The 25,354-nt window shown below is 46.2% G+C and overlaps 1 protein-coding gene across 1 annotated transcript in view; it reads left to right on the forward strand.

Moving 5' to 3' along the window:
* The window catches only part of KIRREL2 (kirre like nephrin family adhesion molecule 2), a 56,789-nt gene that overhangs the window by 11,222 nt on the left and 20,213 nt on the right, over positions 1–25,354 (forward strand). The window contains exons 2-7 of the mRNA XM_087728208.1: positions 16,261–16,410; positions 17,447–17,596; positions 18,520–18,677; positions 20,595–20,745; positions 23,343–23,448; positions 24,473–24,621. Coding sequence (XP_087584334.1) covers positions 16,261–16,410; positions 17,447–17,596; positions 18,520–18,677; positions 20,595–20,745; positions 23,343–23,448; positions 24,473–24,621 — 864 coding nt within the window. The remainder of the gene's footprint in view (positions 1–16,260; positions 16,411–17,446; positions 17,597–18,519; positions 18,678–20,594; positions 20,746–23,342; positions 23,449–24,472; positions 24,622–25,354) is intronic.

Genomic DNA, 25,354 nt, shown 5'->3' on the forward strand with positions numbered 1-25,354 from the left:
GCTATTGGTCATCTTCTTCTTCTTTCTTCTTCTTCTTCTTTCTTCTCCTTCTCCTCCTCCTCTTCCTCCTATATCCCTCATCGGACATTGGCAATCATGTTGGCAATCCTATTTTTATCAACAGCCGCACGAAAAAGTGCTGCTGAGTTTTGTCCAAACCGGTCCCTTAGATGTTGAAGCCATGATGATAATACAACATGATCCCCGGCTTTTTCAAAAGGAAAACAAATCTATCATTCTTTCCACGTTGGTGTATAAGTGCTTTGGAGAGGGAACGCTATAGAATCTGTCCCTATATAAACGCCTTAATCTGAGAATACAGTTTGCAATGGCTATAGAAGCCGATGGGCTATAGAAGCTGACCTTGGTCATCTTAGGATGGAGGCAAAAGGGGAGCTGATTGGAGTTTCTCCCACTCAGCCCAAGATTTGGCTGCCGTGTCCTTCTCAAACATTTTCTTATGTGACGGGTTGTAGAACTGGGTGTTTGCATCCTCAGATCTTGTTCCTTCACCACAGCTAGTACAGGAAGGGCAGCAATACAGCAGAGAGGAGCCGATGCCCAAGCTAATGAACTCTTAAGTCTTGGGGTGAAAATATAGAGCACCTGTCTCCTCTCCTGGAGCTCTTCTAAGTCCATTTACACTCCATAAAGCAGATGTTGCTGCTGGATCAAATAAAGCCTTTATTTCACATGTTGTGTGAAGTGTGTGTTTTCCAAGCCTCCTTCTCTGTCACAAAGTAATTGCCTGCCCCCTTAATTTCCTGCGGCGGTAAACATTTGGATTGATTTTTAAACACGTCTGGTGAGATGCTTTAAGATAGCCATTGATTATTACCAAGTAAAATTGTTGCAGGAAACAGAAAGATTGAATTTTCCCAAGAGGAGGGGGGGAGGGAGATACCGAAGACTTCAAAAACTGCAGTTATTATATGCTTAATGGCCGCTAGATCGATGGGCAGGAGCCCAAAAGATGGGATGATTGCTGAGCATAATTTCACAGGGAGTGAAGGATTCAAAAGGTTGGGTCGCGCCTCAGAGCACCCCCTTTTTCCAAATCCTTGGTTAGACAAACCAATAGAAGCCTCCGAATCTGTTTGATGGCCAAAAGCCCAGCCCAGCCCTAACCTAATAACACAAACTGGATTAATGACAACATTTGACATAAGGGGAGGCTCTTGCTCCCAAGACATGGTTTATCCCTGGGCAAACCATTATTAGAGCAGTGTTTCACAACCTTGTCCACTTTAAGATGCGTAGACCAACTCCCAGAGCTGGCTGGGGAATTCTGGGAGTTAGGAGCATCTGAAAGTTGTCAAGGTTGAGAAACATTGAGTTGAAAATATAGGCAGGTCCAGGACAAAGAAAGGGATTTACCAGTGGTGGGATTCAAATAATTTAACAACCAGTTCTCTGCCCTAATGACCAGATGGGTGGGTGAGGCTCGTTGGTCATGTGACCGGGTGGGCGTGGCCAACACAACGTCACTCAGGTTGATGGGCGCTTCACCCTAGCTGCGACAATGTAATAAGGGTTAACCGGAGAGGCAGTTTCTGTAAGCAGGGCAATAAAGATGAGGCTAGAAACAACACCAGAATGTTTCCTTCCTGCCATCCTTACAGGATTAGCCCTCTAAAGTAGGAAAAAACAAAAGGAGATTTCTTCCAACAACCGGTTCTACAAACTGCTTAGAAAGTTAACAACCGGTTCTCCCGAATACGTGCGAACTGGCTGAATCCCACCACTGGATCATATTACTTGGACAGTGGCATTTCTAGGTAGTCCTCAACTTATGGCCACAATAGAAGCCAGAATTTCCGTTCCTAAACCAGACAGTGATTTTAAGTGGTTTTATCACCTTTTTCGCACATAGATGTTAAGCGAATCACCGCAGTTGAATGAATCACGTAATCGTTAAGTGAAGCTGGCTTCAACTTTGCTCGTTGAAAGTCAGCTGGGGAGGTTGTAAAATTGGGATGAGGTGACCCCTGGAACACTGCAGCTAGCATAAATACATGTCCGTTTCACGAGCCTGGATTTTGATCACGCAATTCTAGAGACGCTATGATAGTTGTAAGTGTGAGGACCTGTCGTAAGTCACTTTTTCAGTGTCTTGAATGATCACTAACCAAATGGTTGTAATGTCGTTTTTAAAGTTAGGTCATGTTGTTAGGGCACGATAGTTGTCGCCTTGTGCATGGCACAGATCAGTGGTGGGTTTCAAAAAATTTTCGAACCTACTCTGTGGGTGTGGCCTCCTTTGTGGGAGTAGCTTGCCGGCCATGTGACCTGGTGGGAGTGGCTTGCCGGCCATGTGTTTTCTCTGTCTCTCTCTCTTTCCTTCCTTTTGTCTCTCTGTCCCTTTTTCCTTTTTTTCTTTCATCTCTCTCTCTCATTTTTTCTTTCTTTTTTTCTTTTTTTATTTATTTCTTTCTTCCTTTCTTTCTCTTTCTCTCTCTGTGTGAGTGTGTGTTTGTGTGTGTTTGTGTGTGTGTCAGTGGTGGGTTTCAAAAAAATTTGGAACCTCTTCTGCGAGGGGAACCTTTACATTTATCTTAATGAATGGAACACTGTACAATAGAAAGAGCAAGCAGAAGGTAGAGAGATAGGTGGTTATGTACGCTTCCTCTACCTGTGGCTTGATTTCTTTGCTAATTACAGAGGTATAAAGGCAGGAGACTGAAATGGCCTTACCTACTATTGGTTTTGGCTCTGCCTATGGATGGCATAGGCCTTGTGAGGATCTAAGAAATCACTTTTCAAAGGAAAAATGGTCTCCCAGTCCCCATTACTCAATGTTAAACTTGTTATGTTATGGACACTTGAATTTGAGGCTTGTGGAGTAGAGTTCATAAATATAAGAACTGTGGTGGTGCAGTGATTAGAATGCAGTACTGCAGGTTAACTCTGCCCACAGCCAGGAGTTTGATCCTGAGAGGCTCAAGATTGACTCAGCTTTTCATCCTTCCGAGGGGGTTAAAATGAGGACCCAGATTGTTGGGGGTCAAGAGGTTGACTCTGTAAACCGCTTAGAGAGGGCTGTAAAGCTCTGTGAAGCGGTATATAAGTCTAAGTGCTATTGCTACATGTTATGAATTGGGACATCAATCAATCAGTGTCCTAATGTACTTAAAAGGCAGAACTGGTAGTTTGGGCAGGAACCAAGAATATGAATTGGGAATAAATAAAAGCAAAATGAAAGATGGGAAACTAACCATCCGCCTTGGCATTTCTTAACAGTTATTTCATTCGGGGTGAATTTTCATTCTCTGACCTGGATATTTGGGGAAGATTTGAGGAGAAGGGAAATTCTGCCGTATTCTATTTTTTTTTTCAGAGCACGATGTAAGCTTTGTAGGAAATGCTATGAATGCTAGGTCAGCATTTCTCAACCACAGCACCTTTCAGAGGCGTGGACTGCAACTCCCAGAATCCCCTAGCCAGCATGGGGAATTCTGGGAGTTGAAATACATTAACATCTGAAAGTTGCTTTGGTTGAAAAACACCATCTTAGACCAACATTCAAACACAGCTGCTGGAGACCAGAGGAGGATGCTGAGAGTTATGCTTTACGTCTGAAGGGGTAACAGTGGGCTCCATTAATGTAGGTTTAAACTTTAACCCTAACAATGCCAAGAGATAGACTTTTTACATCTCATCCCTAAAACGTTTTCAAATCGGCATGGGATTTTAATGTAACTTGCATATTTATTCACTCATTCATTTATTTGTTCATTTATTTATTCATTCATTCATTTTATATTGCCACCTATTCACCCATGGCAACTCAAGGTGACTTACAGAATGTAAAATGACATTTAAAACAATTAAAACTAACAAAAAGAATCAAATAAATTAATATAGTACAATATAACAAAATCAACCCCCTGCCCTGGCCACAGCAGATCACATGAGCCATATCCCACTCTGGGTTCCCCAGGCCCGCTGGCAGAACTAGGTCTTTGGCGCCTTCCAGAAAGGTGTTAGAGGGGGGGGCATTCTAATTTCTGCAGGGATTATGTTTTCAGAAAGAGGGAGCCACCACGGAGAAGGCTCTTCTTCTGTGTCTCACCAGGTGTATCTCCCTTGGGAATGGGATCTGCCACATTCCCTGCCTCCCTGCTCTGATGAGTTGGGTAGATGTGACCAGCAGGATAACCTGAATAGCAATAGCAATAGCAGTTAGACTTATATACCGCTTCATAGGGCTTTCAGCCCTCTCTAAGCGGTTTACAGAGTCAGCATAGCGCCCCCACAGTCTGGGTCCTCATTTTACCCACCTCGGAAGGATGGAAGGCTGAGTCAACCCTGAGCCGGTAAGATTTGAACAGCTGAACTGCAGAACTGCAGTCAGCTGAAGTAGCCTGCAGTGCTGCATTTAACCACTGCGCCACCTCGGCCATGAAGGACTTTAAAAGTGACAACCAGCATATATATGCATATATCCCCTTAAGATAATGCTAGTGTTTCAATAGAAATATCCAATATACATTGCTACCATGGAGAACAAGGGACTTGTAATTGTTAATTCCACTACCTGGTTACCGACAGCTTGATGGTCAGTGCTGAAGATTCTCTATGACTGCACTCGATATGGTTAGCCTTTCAAATTGAAGATCGCTTTTAGTTGTATCGAAGGTGACATTAAAATAAAACAAGCCATTATCCTCATGAGTTCGTGAGGAAACTAGGCTTCAAGGAGACCATAAAAGGAATCTGTAATTCCTCCACTCATTTGCCTTTTCGGTTGCTGCTCTAAATTTTTGATTTTCCCTTCCGCAATCCCAACATCATGTTGGCTGAGGCATCTGGAGTTCAGTGGTGGAATTCAAACATTTTTACTACCGGTTCTGTGGGCGTGGTGGGCATGGTGTGGCTTGGTGGGCGTGACTTGGTGGCCATGGCAGGGGAAAGATACTGTAAAATCTCCATTCCCACCCCACTCCAGGGGAAGGTTACTGCAAAATCTCCATTCCCGCCACATTCCAGGGGGAGGTTACTGCAAAATCTCCATTCCCGCCACATTCCAGGGGCAGGTTACTGCAAAATCTCCATTCTCACCACACTCCAGGGGTAAGTCACTGCAAAATTCCCATTCCCATTCCACTCCAGGGAAAGGTTACTGCAAAATCCCCATTCCCATTCCACTCCAGGGGAAGGTTACTGCAAAATCTCCATTCCCGCCACATTCCAGGGGAAGGTTCCTGCAAAATTTACGTTTCCACCACACTCCAGGGGTAAGTTACTGCAAAATCTCCATTCCCATTCCACTGCAGGGAAAGGTTACTGCAAAATCTCCATTCCCACCACACTTCAAGGGAAAGTTACTGCAAAATCTCCATTTCCGCCAAATTCCAGGGGAAGGTTACTTCAAAATCCCCATTCCTTCCTGATCATCTGGGAGTCGGGAGACTGAGAATAGATAGGGGCGGGGCCAGCCAGAGGTGGTATTCACCAGTTCTCAGAACTACTCAAAAATTCCAATACCGGTTCTCCAGAACCAGTCAGAACCTGCTGAATACCACCTCTGCTACAGTTGCAGTACCAGCACATCTAGAAGTGCGCCAGGATATACCATAGATATCTGCTTCGCTCCGTTTTCGGAGGCATAAACTAATATATCGTTGGTATTTTGACAGAAACCACGCTTTGTCTAACAGCTGGACAAAGGGGCTGGGCATAAGCGCTTAGAGGATTTTCATAGGCCATGTAATTCAGGGCAGAGGGGAAGGAGTAGCCAGCTTTACGGGGACAAATGCACAAAATTAACATCTGTTGGCTTCTGGGAATGACCTAATTTCAGGTCTGGGCTGATGCCAGGAAGCTATGGCAACATATACTGCAGGGGTCTGCAAAGCCTGTCAGTACAAAGGACTCATATATAGCAAAGGTGGGTCCTTGTGGCCAGGATTGGTGCGTTTCAGGGCAATGGCACAAAGGCCATGTTGGTTTTTGTTGCCAAATCAGGTGGTGAAGGACTTGGAGGAGATCCAGTTGATCTCCCATAAAAGCAGAAAGGAGATTGGGGAGAAGGGGGGATCTGTCCTAACATTTTTGCCACACCCGGGTTGGTCAGTATGCCTTTATCCCTCCTCTCAATTTTGAATAGAGAAGTGGTCCTCGACTTACAACTATTCATTTAATGACCATTCCAAATGACAACAGCACCGGGGGGGAAAGTGAGTTATGGCCAGTTTTCACACTTACGACCATTGCAGCATCCCCTGTGGTCATATGATCAAAATTCAGAGGCTTGGCAACTGACTCGTATTTATGACGGTTGCAGTGTCCCAGGGTCATGTGAGCACCTTTTGCAACCATCTAACAAGCAAAGTCAATGGGGAAGCCAAGGTTCACTTAGCAACTGCAATGATTCACTTAACCACTGGCAAGAAAGGTGAAAAAAATTTACTTAACAAAGATCTCGCTTAGCAACAGAACTTTGGGGCTCAATTTTTGGTCCTAGGTCGAGGACTACCTGCACTTACGGAAGATATCTTTGTAGGGCCAAACCTACAGAGTGAGTCATTACTCAATAATAGACTAGCATCCTACGATGACCCATGGTGGCGCAGTGGTTAGAGTGCAGTACTGCAGGCTACTTCTGCTGACTGCCGGCTGCGTGCAACTTGGCAGTTCAAATCTCACCAGGCTCAAGGTTGACTCAGCCTTCCATCCTTCCCAGGTCTGTAAAATGGGGAGCCAGATTGTTGAGGGCAGGAGGCTGACTCTGTAAACTACTTAGAGAGGGCTGTAAGGCACTGTAAAGTGGTATATAAGTCTAAGTGCCACTGCTATTAATGACCACAGCAGGAAAAAAAAATACTGCTGCAAAATCAAGTATGGCTCACTGACCACATTTCTTAATGATGGAACTCATCCCAACTGGTTGTAAGTCAACGACTATCTTCATGTATGTATTCTGAATCTTATATACAGCATTTTTTATGGGGCTTTTTCACTGTAAACTATTATCTGCAAAAGTGGGAGTGGGAGTTGAAAAGGGCCCCCCATGAGTTCCCCCAGAATATTCTTCGAACCCCAGATTCCCTCCTCTGCAGCTTGGTGGAACGTTTCCAACATGGGTGGAAACAAAGGATTCGGTGGGGTGGTTGCCCAGGCGAGGGGCATGTGTGGGTCAGAAGCAGTGGCAGAGGCACTGAGTGGGAGAGGTATGTCAACCAGACAGGAGGGCAGGCGGAACTGATGGCAATTGAATGAGCCCTGGATACAAAGGGGTCTATTGTCCAGCCCCCAACTCGGGCCTTCTCAAGCTGCCAGCTCTGGCAATTCTCCCTCCCAGCTTACAAAGTGACAATATGGCCACTCTCTCTCTCTGTGTGTGTCTTTTTCTCATGGCTCCCTTGTCATCTTTCTCTCTTTCCTGGCTCACTTCTGGAAGATTTTCTGGGCCAAAGAGAATCAGTTTGGAGATTGAGCCACACCTCGGTTCTACGAAGCCCCGAAGGTCACATATTGAGGCGTTTTTGGTGTCCAGCAGAGAAAAGACACTGTCCAACACCAAGTCAAGGGATGGCTTTTCCGAGAATCACTGAAACGGATGGGGTGTTTGAATGGAAGCTGAGATCTATACCCTGCTTGTTCATGCTGGAAGAGGTGCTCCATCTGACTAAGCAAGAGTCCAGAAAGATGTTCATGAAACACCTTCTTTGTCAGGCCTGGAAGCTTATCTTTTGCCTTTTGGATTTCAGGCCTGCCACACTATCTACCGTGAGAGAATGGGAGGAGGGGGTTATATGGAGTTGGGTGATGTGTAGCCATAATCACATTCTTTCTTGAAAGTCAAGGTCACTTTTGTTCCTGCGCCTGGCCAGATGTGGATGGGAGGAACCTGCCTTCGTGGCAATGAAAGATTGGACCATGCGATGGATTGTGGGTGTTGGGGCAGGATCTTGAACTTTCAACTGAGTGGGAAAACCTGGAAGCTTTCAGATTCGGGTTTTCCCAGATGTGCCAACATGTCTCTTTTAATAAATTGGAATTTTGAGGAACCTCTTGCCTCGGATTATTACTTCATTATGGACATTCTTCTCCAGTAATATAGAACTGCAAACTAAGGCATACAAAACTTTTGCTAGGCCAATTCTTGAATACAACTCATCTGTCTGGAACCCTGCATATCAGACATTAAGACAATCGAACGAGTCCAGGGATATTTCATGAGAAGAGTCCTCCACTCCTCTGCTCGCAACAGAATATCTTGAAATAGACTTGAAATTTTGGGCGTAGACAACTTAGAACTTCGATCCGACCTATGCGTAGTACATACAATTATCTACTACAATGTCCTACCTGTCAATGAATACTTCAGCTTCAACCACAACAACCCCCGAGCCCACAATAAATACAAACTTGCGGTAAACCGCTCCAAACTCAATTGCAGAAAATACGACTTCAACAACAGAGTGGTCAATGCCTGGAATGCTCTACCTGATTCTGTTGTTGCATCCTCAAACCCCCACAACTTTAACCTTAGACTGTCTACTGTCAACCTCACCCCATCCCTAAGAGGTCTGTAAGGGGCGTGCATAAGCGCACCAGCGTGCCTACTGTCCTTGTCCTAATGTTCCTTTGTATTTGTATTTATTTCATGTATTCATAATCATGTTTATACTTTTATCTGTTGTCCAATTCATGCTGGGCAAAATAAATAAATAAATAAATAAAAATTTGTCTTGAATGAATGTGAGAAGCAACTTTATTCCGATATTTCTATCGGTCTCGTAACCGTTCAAGAAGATTTGAGATCTCGTGAGAAGCATCCATGGATTTATTTGTCCACGACATACCATTTGCATCCACACCCACTTCCCCCCACCACACACACTTTTTTTGCCATTGATGGACTGCTCCTATTGTTCCTCCTTTCCTTTTCTCTTTTTGATAGCCACTTTTTAACAAAATGTGTCTCAGCCGCAACCCCCGTTTTTTCCCCCCTCCGATCTTCATCATAGGAATTTTTTTCCTTAATTAGGTTGCCTGGCAGGGAATCAGTTTTGTGACTGCAGAGCCATAGCAGAGATGGAAGGAGGGAGAGAAATGGGCAGGAAGGGTAGAGAAACGTGTATACTGACAACTTAAAAGATCCGGGTGGACCTTTGGGGGGGGGCACATTCACACTTTTACCATCGGGGAGAAGAAGTAGATGTCCTGCTTTTTTTTTTTTTTTCCAGAGCTGAGGAACAAGGGATTATCCAGAAATGGCTGAGGTGGAGAATTCACTGCCTTTGGCAGGCCACAATATCTCGCGCTCATGATTCTAATTAATTCCCAAAGGTGAATTTCTTCCTGAACCCTCTGGGCTAACTTTTGCCTAGGTGGAGGATCGGCCCATCTCCCCTTCAGATACCCGCTCTAGTTATGTGGGGTGGACAAGAGTTATGTGTGCTTTCGTGTCCCCCCCCCCTTTTTTTTCCCCCTGCAGTTTTGGCACAATGGGCTGCAGATTTCACGCCTATTACCAGGAAGAAATTCAGCAGTTCAGTTTAGCCTCTGTGCTGCTTCAAAAGGGATTTGCTGTGAAGCATGGAAATATGAGGCAAGGGCGTCCTGGAGCCTGAGGGATGTAGGGTGGGAGAGTGGGAGAGAACCAGTGGAGGGAGGAGGGAGTGTAAGTGTTTTGGAAAGGGGAATACTTGGTTCTCAGCAGGCCTCCCTTGCAGTAACCATTGGGCTGTTGCTTCTTTCTTGGCAAAAGCACCAAATGCCTTCCAGATGTTTTTGGGTTTATATATCCATATCAACTCCAGGCAGCCTGGCCAGTGGCAAGAGACTCTGCCTGTTGCGGTTTAACACAACAGCTCTTGCACCAAAGCATGTAAAGAGGAGAGGGCCCATTGTCACTCTAGGGGTTTTTCACACAATGTGGTTTACCCACTTCCATATCTGGTGGCTCCATTCACCCCAGATGCTAATTCAGATTGGTTGCAATCTTGGTTAGGTTTTTTTTTATGGCTTTCCATGTTGCCTGAGCCCAGACCGTTAATTTACAAGCCAATACAACTGTAAAAAACTAAAGGTAAAGGTCCCCCTCGCATATATGTGCTAGTCGTTGCCGACTCTAGGGGGCGGTGCTCATCTCCATTTCAAAGCCGAAGAGCCAGCGCTGTCCGAAGATGTCTCCGTAGTCATGTGGCTGGCATGACTAAACACCGAAGGTGCCCGGAGCGCTGTTACCTTCCCACCAAAGGTGGCTCCTATTTTTTTCTATTTGCATTTTTACATGCATGCGAACTGCTAGGTTGGCAGAAGCTGGGACAAGTAACGGGAGCTCACTCCGTTAGGCAGCGCTAGGGATTCGAACCGCCAAACTGCCGACCTTTCTGATCGGCAAGCTCAGTATCTTAGCCACTGAGCCCCTGCAAAACACCCAATTTGTACAACTCTACAAATCAGTAAAAGAAAAAGTTAATTCAAAGTAAAGTTAATTCAAATACTTTTTAAGTTTTTATTATAGGAATACAACCTTGGAGATCCTGGCTGCCTCTTAATGTCTATTTTGATATCTGCATTCCTGGTGCCTCCTGTTGATCTGAGTTCGTTGAAAGTCATTCGTCTACTTCAGATGTGTGGGGACTGCCCACCTCCTTGAGCTAATCTGAGATTCCTTTGTTTCTAATCTTAACTTGTCTTGCGCAGGCAGCTGGTTCTCATACCAAAAGAACTTCTTCCAGATAGATGATAACCGTTTCTGCCTCTTCTCACAGTCTATTCCTGTTCTACCGATAAGTCATTACGTTCAGACACTTCTTGTGAGTCCTGCCCTCCCAAGCTGTCAACAGAAGCCAGATCTGCTAACTTCTCACCAGCCTCAGAAATGTAGGCCCAAATATGGCTTTGTGCTCCAGACTGGAGGTCCTTCGTGGGACGTTCAGTCCACAATTTAAAACTAAACACCCGTCAGATGTGTTCCTAATGGTTCCTAGGAGAAGGTGAAACATAACAATAATTGAAACATCAAAACCTCTCTCTCTCTCTCCTCAATTCACAAAATCGAGCAGACGCCACTTTGGAGAATGTGACACGCATGCACGCCCATCCCAAGTTCACATAATTACTCCGCTATTCATTCTGTGAGTGACAGGCTGTCATCATTATTTTTGAGATGGAACAGTGGCGTGTTTCTCAAAGGCTTGGAGTCACTTGAAAGACTCCACTTTTCCTTGTCCATTTCAGCTATGAAGAAGAGAGAAACAAATGTACTGTGGTTAGAAAGAAAGAGCTCAATCATATCTCAATCATTTCCACCCCGCCCTGCTGCCTGGACTTTCAGCCCCTGCACCCTTACTCTTCCAGAGTTCCTAGTTCAATCCCTTTGCATGGCCATGCCTCTTCCATTTGTCTTCTGCTATTTGTAGAGGCTCTTGCTGGCACAGCTGTCTGTGGTCTCCTACATCGGAGTTGCATTGGCCAGAATTGGAAGACGGTAACTTCTCTAAAGCAACCAGCATGAATTTCCTAGAGCCAAGAATGGCTTCCGGGGTCATAGGTGGTGAGCTGACTTACAGCTTTTAAGTAACACTGCAGTGTTTGGTGCCCTTGTGAGTGGTAGAATGCTCTTGAAAGTCTCCAGAGGAAACCCCCAGATGGTATTTGGTTGGTCATAAGAGTGTGTCTGTGGGCGTATTTGTAAATGATAGAAATGTAGACAAATCACCTAGGACAAGAGTCACCAACCTTAAAAGCCATTTTGACCCGTTTCTTGATGCTCACGATGATAGGCTTAAGAATTCATACCAGTCGCAAGCAGGGTTCACTTCAACCTTTCTCAGAAGATTGATCAGCTGAACTTGGTCCTGCTTCTCTGGAGTATCTAAAGCCCAAGAGAAGTGGCTTATTCTATTTTATTTATTTTGTTTATTAGTTTGTCAAACATGTGCAAGATAGCAGGTATAAGTATGGACATGGACATGAACAAAGGAAATGAGTACAAATAAAGGGGGACAGTCGGACAGGGATGGTAGGCACGCTGGTGCGCTTATGCACACCCCCTTTACGGACCTCTTAGGAATGGGGCGACGTTCACAGTAGACAGTTTGAGATTGAAGCTGTGAGGGTTTGAGGATGTAACAACAGAGTCAGGTAGAGCATTCCAGGTGTTGATCACCCTCTTGCTGAAGTCGTATTTTCTGCCATCAAGTTTGGAGCAGTTTACCTTGAGCCGAGGTGGCACAGTGGTTAAATGCAGCACTGCAGGCTACTTCAGCTGACTGCAGTTCTGCAGTTCGGCTGTTCAAATCTCACCGGCTCAGGATTGACTCAGCCTTCCATCCTTCCGAGGTGGGTAAAATGAGGACCCGGATTGTTGTTGGGGGCAATAGGCTGACTCTGTAAACCGCTTAGAGAGGGCTGAAAGCCCTATGAAGCGGTATATAAGTCTAACTGCTATTGCTATTGCTAATTTGTATTGATGATTTTCCCATGTACTATTGAGGTTGAAGCTGAAGAAGTCGTTGACAGGTAGGACGTTGTAGCAGACAATTTTGTGTACTGTGCTTAGGTCAAGAAAAAATGCCTTTCTTGACTGCCATCGAGGCCTTTGTCTTCAGCTGATTCTGTGTCGCAATCTTCTTGACCCTCTTGAAGGGATTATCCCACTATTCAGATCTTGATGGAGTGAGTAAACTTCTCAACAATAGAACAAAAGGCCAGCCCTTATTGGATTGCAGTTAAGCAGGCTTTATGTTGGAGGAATCTGTGCAGCAAAACAGACTCTGTTCAGCTCCTTGAATCTTAAGAGCTTCCTGGTGGCCAAAAGAGGCAAGGAGTAGATCCGTCAAGGGCGAACAGCTTTTCATGGGTAACTGGGTTTATTTCAGCTGGGAAACAATACCCTAACTTAAATCTTCTGGGTGTATTGAACTACAATTCCCATTTTCCCTAACACAAGTCAACCTAATGGGATTTGGAAGACCTACAGATCCCTGGAGGACACCTGCGTGGAAACACTGTTTACCCTCAAGGTGCCAAGGAACCCATATTTGAAGGATATGGATCTGTATTATCATTTACGAACATTTATGTAGTTGTGATTGGACTATGCTGGGTCCAATCAGCAATCAATATGGAGCAACTATGACATTTGTGTGTGTAAGACACCTCTTGAATAGCAACAGCGCTCATTTCAAGAGTCTGCCTACATGAGAAGCAGCAGTTAACAAAATCAAGGTGTAAAAGGAGCCAGGGTGGCGCAGTGGTTAGAGTGCAGTACTGCAGGCTACTTCTGCCTGCCTGCCGTCTGCCTGCAATTTGGCAGTTCAAATCTCACCAGGCTCAAGATTGACTCAGCCTTCCATCCTTCCGAGGTGGGTGAAATGAGGACCCAGATTGTTGGGGGAATTATGCTGTAAACTGCTTAGAGAGGGTTGTAGAACACTGTAAAGCTGTATATAAGTCCTAAGTGCTATTGCTATAACAAGGTTAGAAGGGACTTTGGAGGTCTTCTAGTGCAGCCCTCTGCTCAAGCAGGAGACCTTGTGCCATTCTGGACAAATCGATGTCCAGTCTCTTTCTTAAAAACCTCCAGTGATGGAGCACCTCCAACTTTTGAAGGGAAGCCATTCTCACTGCCAGGCAACTCCCCCTTAATTGTAGGTTGGATCTGTCTTTTTCCATCCGTTACGTCTTCTCCCTGCCCACAGGTGCTTTGGAGAATAGGTTGTCCCCTTCTTCCTGGTGACAACCCCTCAAATATTGACTATGACTGTTACCACGTCACCCCGATCCTTCTCTTCATTAGACTCCTAGCCATACCCAGTTCCTATGTTTTAGCCTCCATCACCCTAATTATCTTTGCTGCTCTTCTCTGCGCTCTTTCTAAAACCTCTTTTTTGTTCCTTTATAAATCTATTTCACTCTTTCGTTAAAGAATAGAATTCAAAAGTTTAAAGCCGTCCATAAACAGATAGAATAAGATCGATGTTACAGGATCTGCTGATCTGTTCACATGCGTGTCACTGTGATCATGTTGACTGTCTGCTCCTGCTTTGATTTACCATGTTTTTCAGAGTATAAGATGCACCGGAGTATAAGATGCACCAAGATTTTGAAGAGGCAAATTTTTTTAAAAAGATTTTTGCACTCTGCAGACCTCCCAAAAATGATCTGTTTTTCGTGAAAATGGGCCCGTTTTTTGTCCCCAAAAAAGGGCATGTATAGCCTTTAGGAGGCTTATAGAGTGCTCCTGGGGGCTGAGGGGGCAAAAATGAGCACAAAACGGCCCCTTTTTTCGCTCATTTTTGCCCTCCCCAGCCCCCAGGAGCACTCTGGAAGGCTCCTAAAGGCTATGCACAGCCATTTTTGCAAAGTGGGTAGAGTTTTGGGAGGCCAAAAATGCTGTATTCAGTGTATAAGACGCACCCAGATTTTCACCCTCTTTTTTGAGGGAAAAAGGTGCATCTTATACTGCGAAAAATACGTTAAGTAGAAAGCAAAGTCTGAGGTCTAGGAATCTAGTCCTCCAATGGTACATTGGTATGCGCACACCTGTCTGTGTACAGTCCTGGATGCCTGCCAACTCTGAGCTACCTTTAAATGCATTCGCCAAGAGCGAGGCAGGAAGGCAGGAAAGAAAGTAGTTTTGTAGGAGTACTGTGGAGCCAGGCAGAAGTTTCCTTGGCGAAGAGCAAACTCACCGCGCACCAGGCTGCACCTGAGCATCTGTGTGGAGAGATAAGGCTACGGCAGGGACCTGAGGGCAACGGTATCATCTTTAAAAGTAATAAAACAAGGCACGCTCTATCTCCCTTTTCTTCGCCTCCACATTTTTGCCTTTTTCAGCTCTCACAAAAGAGAGGGAGAATGCAGCCCTTACTCTAGAGTAAGCCCCGTTGAATTAATTCAGTAGGAATTGTTTCTGAGTAAGCAAGCTTTGAATTGAAGTGGGAAATGGCTTGGCCACTGAAAGAGAAATTACACCGGGAAAATGCAAGAAACACATTCTGATTATTAGTGGGTGTTGGTGGTGGCAAAACACAGAACCTGCAAACTGGAAGGATATTTATTTTATTGTTTCTATAAAGAATGAAAAAGGGCTTTCCATGTCATTACCTTACGCCTAACGCTTGGCCTTTCTTACTGGCTATCCAGGCAGGATTTGAGAGTGTTACTCCGAGTTGCAATGCGAGGGATGGGGAGCTGTGGCTGTACTTTCCTGCTCTTCCTCCCCATCGCAAAAAGGCCCACTGGTGGAATTCTCTTTTGGCACCTTTGCTTGGACTGTAATGGAAAACCAGGGTGGCACCAGAGTGCTGAGAAGTCGATTGTGCAATGGATAATCCCCACTCACTCAGCACCTCCCCTGGTTTCTTCACAACAAAGCAAAGTGCAAGATCTCCAGGACCCACTTGAGAGAAATTCCAAATGTCGCCTGGCAGATCCTTGGCAGTGGCCTATATCAGGCACCACTCTCATGTCCTGCAATGCCTCTAGTTAAAATTCAAACGAAGATCTCTCTTAGTCTTTCTGAAACCTGAAATGTTTTGCATGCAAAGCAAATATCCCATTAGCATATTGATAGGAGCATCGAAAATTTTCCCCATATTGTTGTCTGCCATCCACACTGCAGCTTTTCAGAAAATGGGTGGATTGGCTTACAGGTGGCATAATTTTACCTAAAAAAATAAGATGTACTAATTCAGAACCGCTAATCACAAAAAACACCTTACGTGTGTGAGGCCGGGTGGGGGGGGGCTGCTTTTAGATAAAATAACGATGTCGATCCTCCGTGTATAGAAAAGTGGTGTGCCACTACGCTATTTCCCCAAAAATAAGACCTCCCTGGATAATAAGCAGAATCGGGCTTTTGAGCTCATGCTCTAAAATAAGCCCTCCCCCACAAATTAAGCCCTCCCCAAAAATATTGCAACACAGCAGCAGCCATGAGGTGACCATGCTCACTGCCTCCTGCACCTCAAAAATAATAAGACCTCCCCGAAAATAAGGCCAAGTGTTTATTTGTGGATCAAAAGAAAATAAGACCCTGTCTTATTTTTGGGAAAACACAGTAGTAGCAGGCTCTGAAGACAATATTGGATAAGCCTGTGTTTTCTCCCTTCCTGTAAACTTTCCAAGATAAATGGGCCACTGGCAGAAGCGAAATGCTGGTCTTGGCAGACGATCAGTCTGAATTCAGCAAATCGGTTCAAGCATATCTCCTCTGAAGCTCCAGCCAAGAAGTCCTGATTTCTCTATTAGGATCACTAAACAGTCTGACTTTAAATCTTTGTTTTGTTTTCACAGGGTTGGCCGCCTATTTCTTTCAACAGCCTATGGATCAAGTGATTGTCTCCGGTCAGTCGGTGACATTAGCATGTGTGATCATGGGCTACCGTGGCATGGTTCAATGGACCAAAGATGGACTGGCCTTAGGGGGAGAGAGAGACTTACCCGGTAGGTCTATCATGACTGTATTGTTGTGGCCCGGAGACAGACAGTGAGGAGGTTCGGGAGGAACATGGTCCAGTCCTGGGGTTGAGGAAAGCTCAGACGAGGGCTCTGCATTGGAGGCAGAAAGGGAGCTAAACAGCAGTGAGGCAGAGGAACAGCTGGAGCCTGTTCCCAGTGTGCGCATGCGCAGAGCTGCCAGAAAACAGGAACAACTAAGAAAGTGGGGTCGATTTGGGAGTAAAGCCACATCTTGCAGGTGATTGGCCCCTCCCATAGGAAACAAAAGAGGAGCGAATGGGGAGTGGGCTTTTGCAGGAAACAATTCATTCCTTCAGTCGTTTCAAGAGTGGAAAGTTCTGTTTGTGATTATAAGAGACTCTGTGCCAAGTGTTGCCTTGCCCTGCATTTGGAAACTAGCCGCTCTCCAAGCGAGATAAGGTTCGTGTTGATAAATATTCCTCTGAAAGACTTGACTTTGTTTTTGCCATGCCTTGCTGACTGTGAATGAAAGGAATACACAGTCGTGTTAATAAAAGAGGTTTTGCCGGGACCAAGACTCTGCTTCATGCTTGTTAAGGAAGCCTAGGGCAGAAGAGCGACATGGTAGATGATTGGGGAAAGGACACTCATAGAACCTTATTGGGAGAAATAGTGGCTTACCACAAACTGCAATAGGTGTTGTTCATAAATCAATCTCATCCTGAGCAACACAGAACTGGATTTTTCAATCCTAATTTCATCCTTGTAATGATGTGCGGGAAAGACCTTGGGAGACGGGGCAAAGAGGTGCTGCCTAGAGAATGATCGGATAAGAGGGAGCGTAGCCTACAGCTGTATAGCAGGCATAGCAAGAGACTAAGAAGAGACCATCCCTAAATTCTTGGCTGCCAAAAATAATGGCGGGAGGTGTCTTATTTTCAGACTTGCAAGATTCTAATAATCTAACTTTAGAATAAGTAGAGTTAGTTTATCTGGTCATAGTTTCCAATCTGGTCTACCCGGTAACAGCTGACATGTTATCCTATGGCTTTCTCCACAGGTTGGTCCCGCTACTCTATTGTAGGAGATGCGTCTGCCGGTCAACACAACTTACGCATCGACTATGCTGAACTAGACGACGATGCTGTTTACGAGTGCCAAGCCACACAAGCGGCCCTGCGCTCCCAGCGAGCCAAACTTACTGTACTTAGTGAGTTCCCTTCCTGTTTTTGTGTTGATGAGACGATCCCAGTGTTTCAAAATCTCTATTTGGGTCTCCTGAAAAGCTACCCCAACTAATATACGCCAAGAGAAAGTCAAACATCTAATATTGTCTGCCAAGGTCTCTTGTTGATTCTTCTGGTTCAGGGGTGTCAAACTCAATGACCGGACCCGCAGGGTGCTTAGATCTGGCCTGTGGGGGCTGCACTGGAAACAACAGAGGACTGGCCCACAGTGCCTCTGCCAGAGGAAATGGAGCTTGCAGGGGCCGCTCGTGGCCCTCCCAAGCTTTGTTTTCGCTGGCAGAGGGTTGCATGAGGCCGTTCCAGCCAAAAACGGAACTTAGGAACCTATTTTCACTGGTAGAGCACTTGGGGCACCACAGGCACACCCTGTGAGCTCCATTTTCGGTTGGGACAGCCTCCTGCAACCTTCTGCCATGGCCACCATGGCCACGCCGACCCTGCCCCCCCCCAATGTCAGGTGTGCAAACCAGACCTTGATTTTCTAAGAAGAATGTTGTTATGGCTACACATCACCAAACTCCATATCCCCCCTCCCATTTTCCCACACTAGAAAGTGTGGCAGACCTGAAACCTAAAAAAGAAAAGATGGCTTGCAGGTCTGACACCCGAGGTCAAACAGAACCCTTATGTGGCCCTCAATGAAATCGAGTTTGACATCCCTGTTCTGGTGGATCTTTCCATGAGAGTATCGTGAAAGCCTAAATTGAGCTACGAGGAAAGGGATATGGCTCGTCGCGTAAGATCACCACAGTTCAACCCCGAGCTACAAATATTTTCTTCTATTAGTGAATGAATTGTGGTGCCAACAGTTGGTCATTCCCTGGCTTGCTGGTCTATAGCCTCTTTCAAGGTAACCAACCCTAACTCTCTGCCTCTGTTCTTGCAGTCCCCCCCAATGACCCTGAGATTCACAGTGGTCCCATTGTCCATGTCATCTCCAACATCCCTTACAACCTTTCGTGCCGCGCAGCTGGAGCCAAGCCAGCAGCTGAAATCACCTGGTATCGTGACGGGCAGCGACAAGAGTCAACTGTTTACTCCAAGGTGAGTTGGTGAGGCTGAGCTCCGGTTCCCACAGAGTGTGGGAGCAACCTGGGAATTGGGGTAAGCCTGACCGTTTTCAATCACTAGTTGTCAGAATTGCCCTTTGGGCAACATCAGAGGGAGACCCAGTATTGAAACAAGTAGGGATTACGTAGAACTGGGATGCGGTGGCTCAGGGGCAAAGATGCTGAGCTTGTCAATCAGAAAGGTCAGTGGTTCGAATCCCTACCGCTGCGTAATGAAGTGAGCTCATGTTCCTTGTCCCAGCTTCTGCCAACCTAGCTGTTCGAAAGCACATAAAAAATGTTTATGTGGAAACATTTAGTAGAAAAATAGGAACCACCTTTGGTGGGAAGATAACAGCATTCCATGCACCTTGGTTTTTGAGTCATGATGGCCACATGACCATGGAGAGGTCTTCAGACAGCGCTGGCTCTTTGGAGCTGAGCATCGCCCCCTAGAGTCGGGAACAACTAGCACATATGTGCGAGGGGAACCTTTACTTTACATAGAACAGTGGAAGACTCAAAGGTGCTTTTTCGAAAAGGCCACTGGACTTGTCATGGTTTTTTTTCCCTTTGAAAACCTTTTACTTTTATCATCATCTCATTTGGAGGTCTGAAGAAGCTTCTTGGATGAGAAGCAAAATGTTTTTAAAGGAGAAAAACAAGGAAGTCCAGCTGCCTTTTGGGAAAAAAACACTGTGGGGCAAGCCATGACCTGGATGATTGAGAATCTTCATAGACAAGCAGTGGAAGAGCTCTCCTCCTGGAATTGTGGATGCTTCTTCACTGGAGGTTTTCAAGAAAAGTTAGGACAACTGTTCTGACCCCCCTCGTCCCACACCAACACACACTCCGAGCCAAAGATAAGTTACGGCATTTAATTAACAGACAGGTCCTTGGCAGCAATCCAGCCTACCAAGCTCACAATAATGTTCTCCGACATTAATTCCTCCATTGACTTCTGCAAGAGGGGCGTGTGCACAAGCAGTCCTTTTTATAGTCTAGAGAGGAGCCTAATGACCACCAGCTGAGTGCAATTACCTCCTGTACTTGCACAACTGTTCCTGACGCCTATTAGCTCTTCTGTGCTGGGCATCCAGGAACAACTCACTGCTGGCTTCCGACTCACTCTTGCTTGTCTCCTCCCCACTGGTCCAAGGCTCAGGCACCTCCTGGTGGCCAACCAGCCTCTCTGTGCCCTGCTCAGAGTCGGAACGCTGTTCAGGGTCCTCCACATCCTCCAGAGCCAACTCATAGGACCCCTCGCTGTCAGAGTCTGGTGGCAGCTCCAACGGATCCTGCTGGGCCACAACAGACAACTATTTTGGGGGGATGATTTATGGACCCTTAATTGTACAGGGGCATGGATCAGAACAGGGGTCACAACCTTTCGGACCTCAGGGACCAATAAATTCATAATTTTAAATCCTGCAGACCACTAATATGACCTGCCTAATGACCATCTGGATGGACGTGGCAAGGTGGTCATGTGCCTGGGTGGGCATGGCCAATGTGATGTCACTCATGTCGAGGGGCGCCTTGCCAGCCTCTACTCGCCACTCCTCACCTGCTTACCCAGGCTCCTTAGGGCCTCAACAGGAAGCAGTTGCTGGAGCTAAGCAGCCATGCAAATGCAAATAATTTTTCTGCAGATCACCACAATTTTCTCACGGACCACCAGTTGGTGGCCTCCAAGGTCCCTCCCAACTCTACAATTCTATGACCAATGGGAAAGTTTAGGTGAAGTCTCAAAATACATGATGTGGGCCTGTGTGTAAGAAAGAGAGGAGGCCCATCTCCAAAGAATTGTGAGCAGTCTATGGCATTCTAGATCTATAACCTCTGGCCCTGTCTTCCTAGAGTTGCTAGAAGTTTGGCTATGAAAAAATGCTTCTTCTTTATTCTCCTCCAGTCCCTGATGGATGATGGCAAGCGGGAAGTGGCTGTCAGCACCTTCCTCTTAATTCCAAGCAGCCGAGACATGAGCAGCACCTTCACCTGTCGTGTCAGCAACCCGGCAGCCCCGGCTGGCAAACAGACTTCGGTCACCCTTAATGTTCAGTGTGAGTATCCCAGACAGGAGGGACGGATGAAGGGTGGGATGAGTTAGAGATACCTGCGCTTGGGTTTGTGGCCAAGGAATGGCCCAGGTAGACCACTGAGTTTGGAAGGATTCTTAATAGCAATAGCACTTAGACTTGTACACTGCTTCACGGTGCTGTACAGCCCTCTCTAAGGAGTTTACAGAGTCAGCCTCTTGTCCCCAACAATCTGGCTTCTCATTTGACCGACCTGAGAAGGATGGAAGGCTGAGTCAACCTTGAGCCTGGTGAGATTCGAACTGCCAAATTGCAGGCAGCCGGCACTCAGCAGAAGTGCTGAGAAGGCTGCAGTACTGCACTCTAGCCACTGTGTCACCATGGCTCATAATGTAATGATTCGCTGAAGACAACTGAGCTAATCCCGAGTCACAGATGTATTTATTACATTTGTGTCCTGCCCCTTTCTCCCCCCCCCCCCAGTAATTGCAGGAAACCTTTACGGAGTATCGTTCTCCCTATTGCTAACCAAAGATCAAGAGTGTCAATCCAAGATCTGGACTAAGGTCATCTAGGAGGTGACATACACAAATGAATTCCCAGATTATAATTTTCTTTGTGAAGGGGGAACATTCTTTTACCACAAGTGACCTGGAAACTCTTAAGTGAAGAAGGCGTTGAGAATGCTTAACTTTGAGAAGACATGCACAAATACAATAGCATTCTTCGGATACCAGAAAGAATGCCCGAGATGTTGTCTCTCATTTCTAAAGTGCAAGACAGGAAAAAATAATAATAACTTGAATTATGGGATGCACAGATTCTCTGTCTGAATGTTAGGAAAAGCTTCCGAGCTGCAAGAGCCGTTTAGTAATGGAGCCAGTGATCTGGGGGTGGAGTAGGTTGATCTTCATCGGAAGTGGTGCAAGGAGAGAAAGACAGCCTGTCTGAATGCTTTAATTTGGATTCCTCTACTGAACTGTGGGGTTGGACCAGGGGTGAAATGCTACTGGTTTGGACCGGTTCACCCGAACCAGCAGTAAAAAAAATTGCTACCGGTTCAGGCAAACTGGTAGCTTCGACGATCAGCTGTGCAACATTCAGCTGTTCCATGCAATTAGAAATTGCACAGCACAGCTGATTGTCAAAACTACCGGTTTGCTTGAACCGGTAGCATTTTTTTACTACTGGTTCGGGCAAACGGCACAATGGCCACATGAAGCAAACCAGTAGCAAAGCGAACCGGTAGCAAACTTCAGAGCATTTCACCCCTGGGTTGGACCTGAAGGTTAAAAGTAATTTCTTCCAATTTTAGGATTCTCTACAATTTTATACATATGAGCTTGCCTATAGGAGCTGACCTCAGCATTCTAAGACTCTTTATTAGAAGCCCTGAGCACAAAGGAACACCACCAAACAATTAAGTTGGAGACAAATATTTAATGCAGCAGGTCATGAAAACCAGATAGCTGATCCTTGAGAGAAGGCCAGGAAACCTAAAGCAGCGATGAACTGGGATTGTAGCTCCCTGGTTTTGGAGTAGCCTCCAAGAAGATCTAATTCTACTTAGATCAGGGGTGTCAAACAATAGGGCCGGGGGCCAGATCTGGCCCACGGGGTGCTTAGATCTGGCCTGTGGGGCCACCCTGGAAACGGGCAAAGGACCGGCCTGCGGTGCCTCTGCCAATGAAAGTGGAGCTCTGGAGGGCCGCCCACGGCCCTCCCAAGTTCTGTTTCGCTGACGGGGTTACAAGAGGCCATTGCAGCTGAAAATGGAGCTCGGGAGCCCGTTTTCGCTGGCAGAGCGCTCGGGCCACCACATGCATCCCTGACACGCATGACATCGAGCTGGCCATGTCCACCCTGGCCCTCAAACACAACCCTGATGCGGCCCTTAATGAAATCGAGTTTGACACCCCTGACTTAGATGGAGCAGCTAACGCTCAAGACAGAGAGCAAGGGATCCAATTAGATCTGCAAAGAGGCAGCAAGGGAGCCACGTCGCTGCTGGCAGAGCTAAGCAGCACATCCCATAATAGTTCTCCCACTTTGCAGAATTGGTTTCCAAAACTTGCTTGATGAAGATTAGGGCGTGAGAGAATTGTGATGCTAATGATCTTTGGGGGGCGGGGGTCACCGTATTGTATTATGTACAAAACTAGGTATATAGCTGTCAGCGTTCCATCTACCTGCTCAACCCGAATGGGACAGGCCTGGTGCGTATGCCTAGTTGCTTTACAATCAACATGCTGATTAAGCATCGAGTGCAACCGGTGTCCACAACTGCTTCAACTTCCCCTTCCACCCCCGTTTCGGGTACTTGGAGCTTGGCTTGGAAGGCGAAGAGACAGATGGGTGCACTCACCATTGGGTCATCTTCAGCATTTTCCTCCTCCGAGGCCTCCCCATTGGTAAGGCCCTTCGTCACCTTATTCTACAGACGTACCAACGTGTCTCTCTTATTAAATTGGGACTTTGATGAAAACTACGCCTTGAACTCTGATTTAATTCTGGATGGTGTTTGGAACGGCGACAATAGCATTGTCCTATGAGAAACTGTACAATGGAAAAATAAAACAATTGGGATTTTTTTTTCCCCGTCCCTCTTCTCCACCTTACAGATCCACCCGTCGTGATCCTGGCAGTCCAGCCACAAACTGTGCCTGAGGGTGGCAAAGTGGGTTTCCTCTGCACCGCAACGTCCAATCCTGAAGTGACAGGTTACCGGTAAGAATTAGAATACGATGAAGCTGCAGACGCTAGAGTTCAAATAGAGCAATTGTGTGGTGGCGGTGCCTCCTAATGGCCACGTGGAGGATTGCATGCTCAGTTATAAACAGATGAAGTCCTTGCTTACTGACCGCAATTGGGGTCTGCACCTCTTTTATCGCTAAGCGACATAGTTGTAAAATGAAACATCAGGTGACTTCACCAGGCTTAGAATCATCAGTTCCAGCTCCAGTCAGCAAGCAACTCCCCCCAGTCATTTAGCATGATGTCATGTGACTATAACTCGTGACTTCCTACTGGCTTCCCCATTGAATTTGTCAGAAGCTGGCTGTGAAGGACACAAATGATCATCATGCAACCATGGGATGGTGTAACTCGGGTGGTATTCACAAAAGTGAGTGCACGCACCCTGTCGACACGTGTACGGCCGTCCACACATGCGCTTTGCTCGTAGGTGTAGCTTGCTTGCATGCATGCACGCGGCTTGAAAACATGCCTAAATAGGACAACATAGAGCCGGGGCAGGGGGGAAAGGCCCACCCACGAGTTCCACTACCGGCTCAGGTGAACTGGTCCGAACCGGCTGAATACCACCTCTGGTGTAACTAATAAATGTGTGCTGGTTGCCGAGCACCGAAATCACTGAACTAACAGTTGATAAGTGAGGACTATCTCTACTGATATGTAAAAATTAGCTATGCAAGAATTAGCTATCATGGATCAGTTCAAAAGTGACACGATCGTGTTTCTCCAAAAATAAGACAGGGTCTTATTTTCTTTTGACCTCCCCAATCTTCTCACTGTCTAACTCTGCTGCTGGTGGGCCACAACAGATGCTTTCTTGACCTCCATTCTTTTGTGGACTGAGACATTGCTTGTCAAACCCTTGTCTAATCTATGGCTCTTCCTCCTACTCCCAAGTTATTCTCACAGCCTCATTGCAGTCGCCATGACCCCAACCCAGTGTTAAGAGTATAACATGTTGAATCAAAGTCTCCTAAGACTGTATCTCCCTTGACAGGTGGGCTAAAGGAGGCGTCCCCATCCCAGAGGCCAACGGTGACAGCTACGAAGCCACAGTTGACCAGTCTTTCTTCACAGAGCCTGTGTCCTGCGAAGTGTCCAATGCTGTGGGCAGCACCAATGTTAGCACTCTGGTGGACGTCCATTGTGAGTCAAAACTTTCAAGAAGGAATTAGGGAAGGGGTTGGGGGTTTCAGCAAGCATTTTTTTCTAGCATTTATAAGCCACGGTGGCGCAGTGGCTAGAGTGGAGTACTGCAGGCTACTTCTGCTCACTGCCGGCTGCCTGCAATTTGGCAGTTCGAATCTCAGCAGGCTCAAGGTTGACTCAACCTTCCATCCTTCCGAGGTGGGTCAAATGAGGACCCAGATTGTTGGGGGCAAGAGGCTGACTCTGTAAACCGCTTAGAGAGGGCTGTAAAAGCACTATGGAGCGGTATATAAGTCTTAAGTGTTATTGCTTTTTCCCTGGAGACTGAACCTGTAATTTCTATAGGTAAACCAGGGATACAGAAACAATGAATGGATGGCCCATTTGGGGAGGTTGAAGTCAACACATCTTTAAAGTTGCTGAGGTTGTGAAACACTCCGAGATAGACCCGAAGGTGGTTTTTCAAGAGGCGACTGGACTTCCTTGGTTTTTTTTCCTTGAAGACATTTCACTTCTCATCCAAGAAACCTCTTCAGTTCTGGGCTGAATTAAAGAACCTCAGTCAGAACGGAAGAAGCTTCTTGGATGAGAAGCGAAATGTCTTTCAAGGAGAAACAAGAAAGTCCAGTTGCCTCTTGAAAAAGCCCCTTTGGGACAACCATGACCTGGATGATGGAGACTCTCCATCGACACTCAGACAAAGAGATAAGAGGTAGACTATGAACTGGTT

This window comes from Thamnophis sirtalis, unplaced genomic scaffold (genome assembly GCF_051295495.1).
Source record: "Thamnophis sirtalis isolate CommonGarterSnake01/CBP01778 unplaced genomic scaffold, rThaSir2_p1.2 scaffold_13, whole genome shotgun sequence".
Taxonomy (NCBI): Eukaryota; Metazoa; Chordata; class Lepidosauria; order Squamata; family Natricidae; genus Thamnophis; species Thamnophis sirtalis.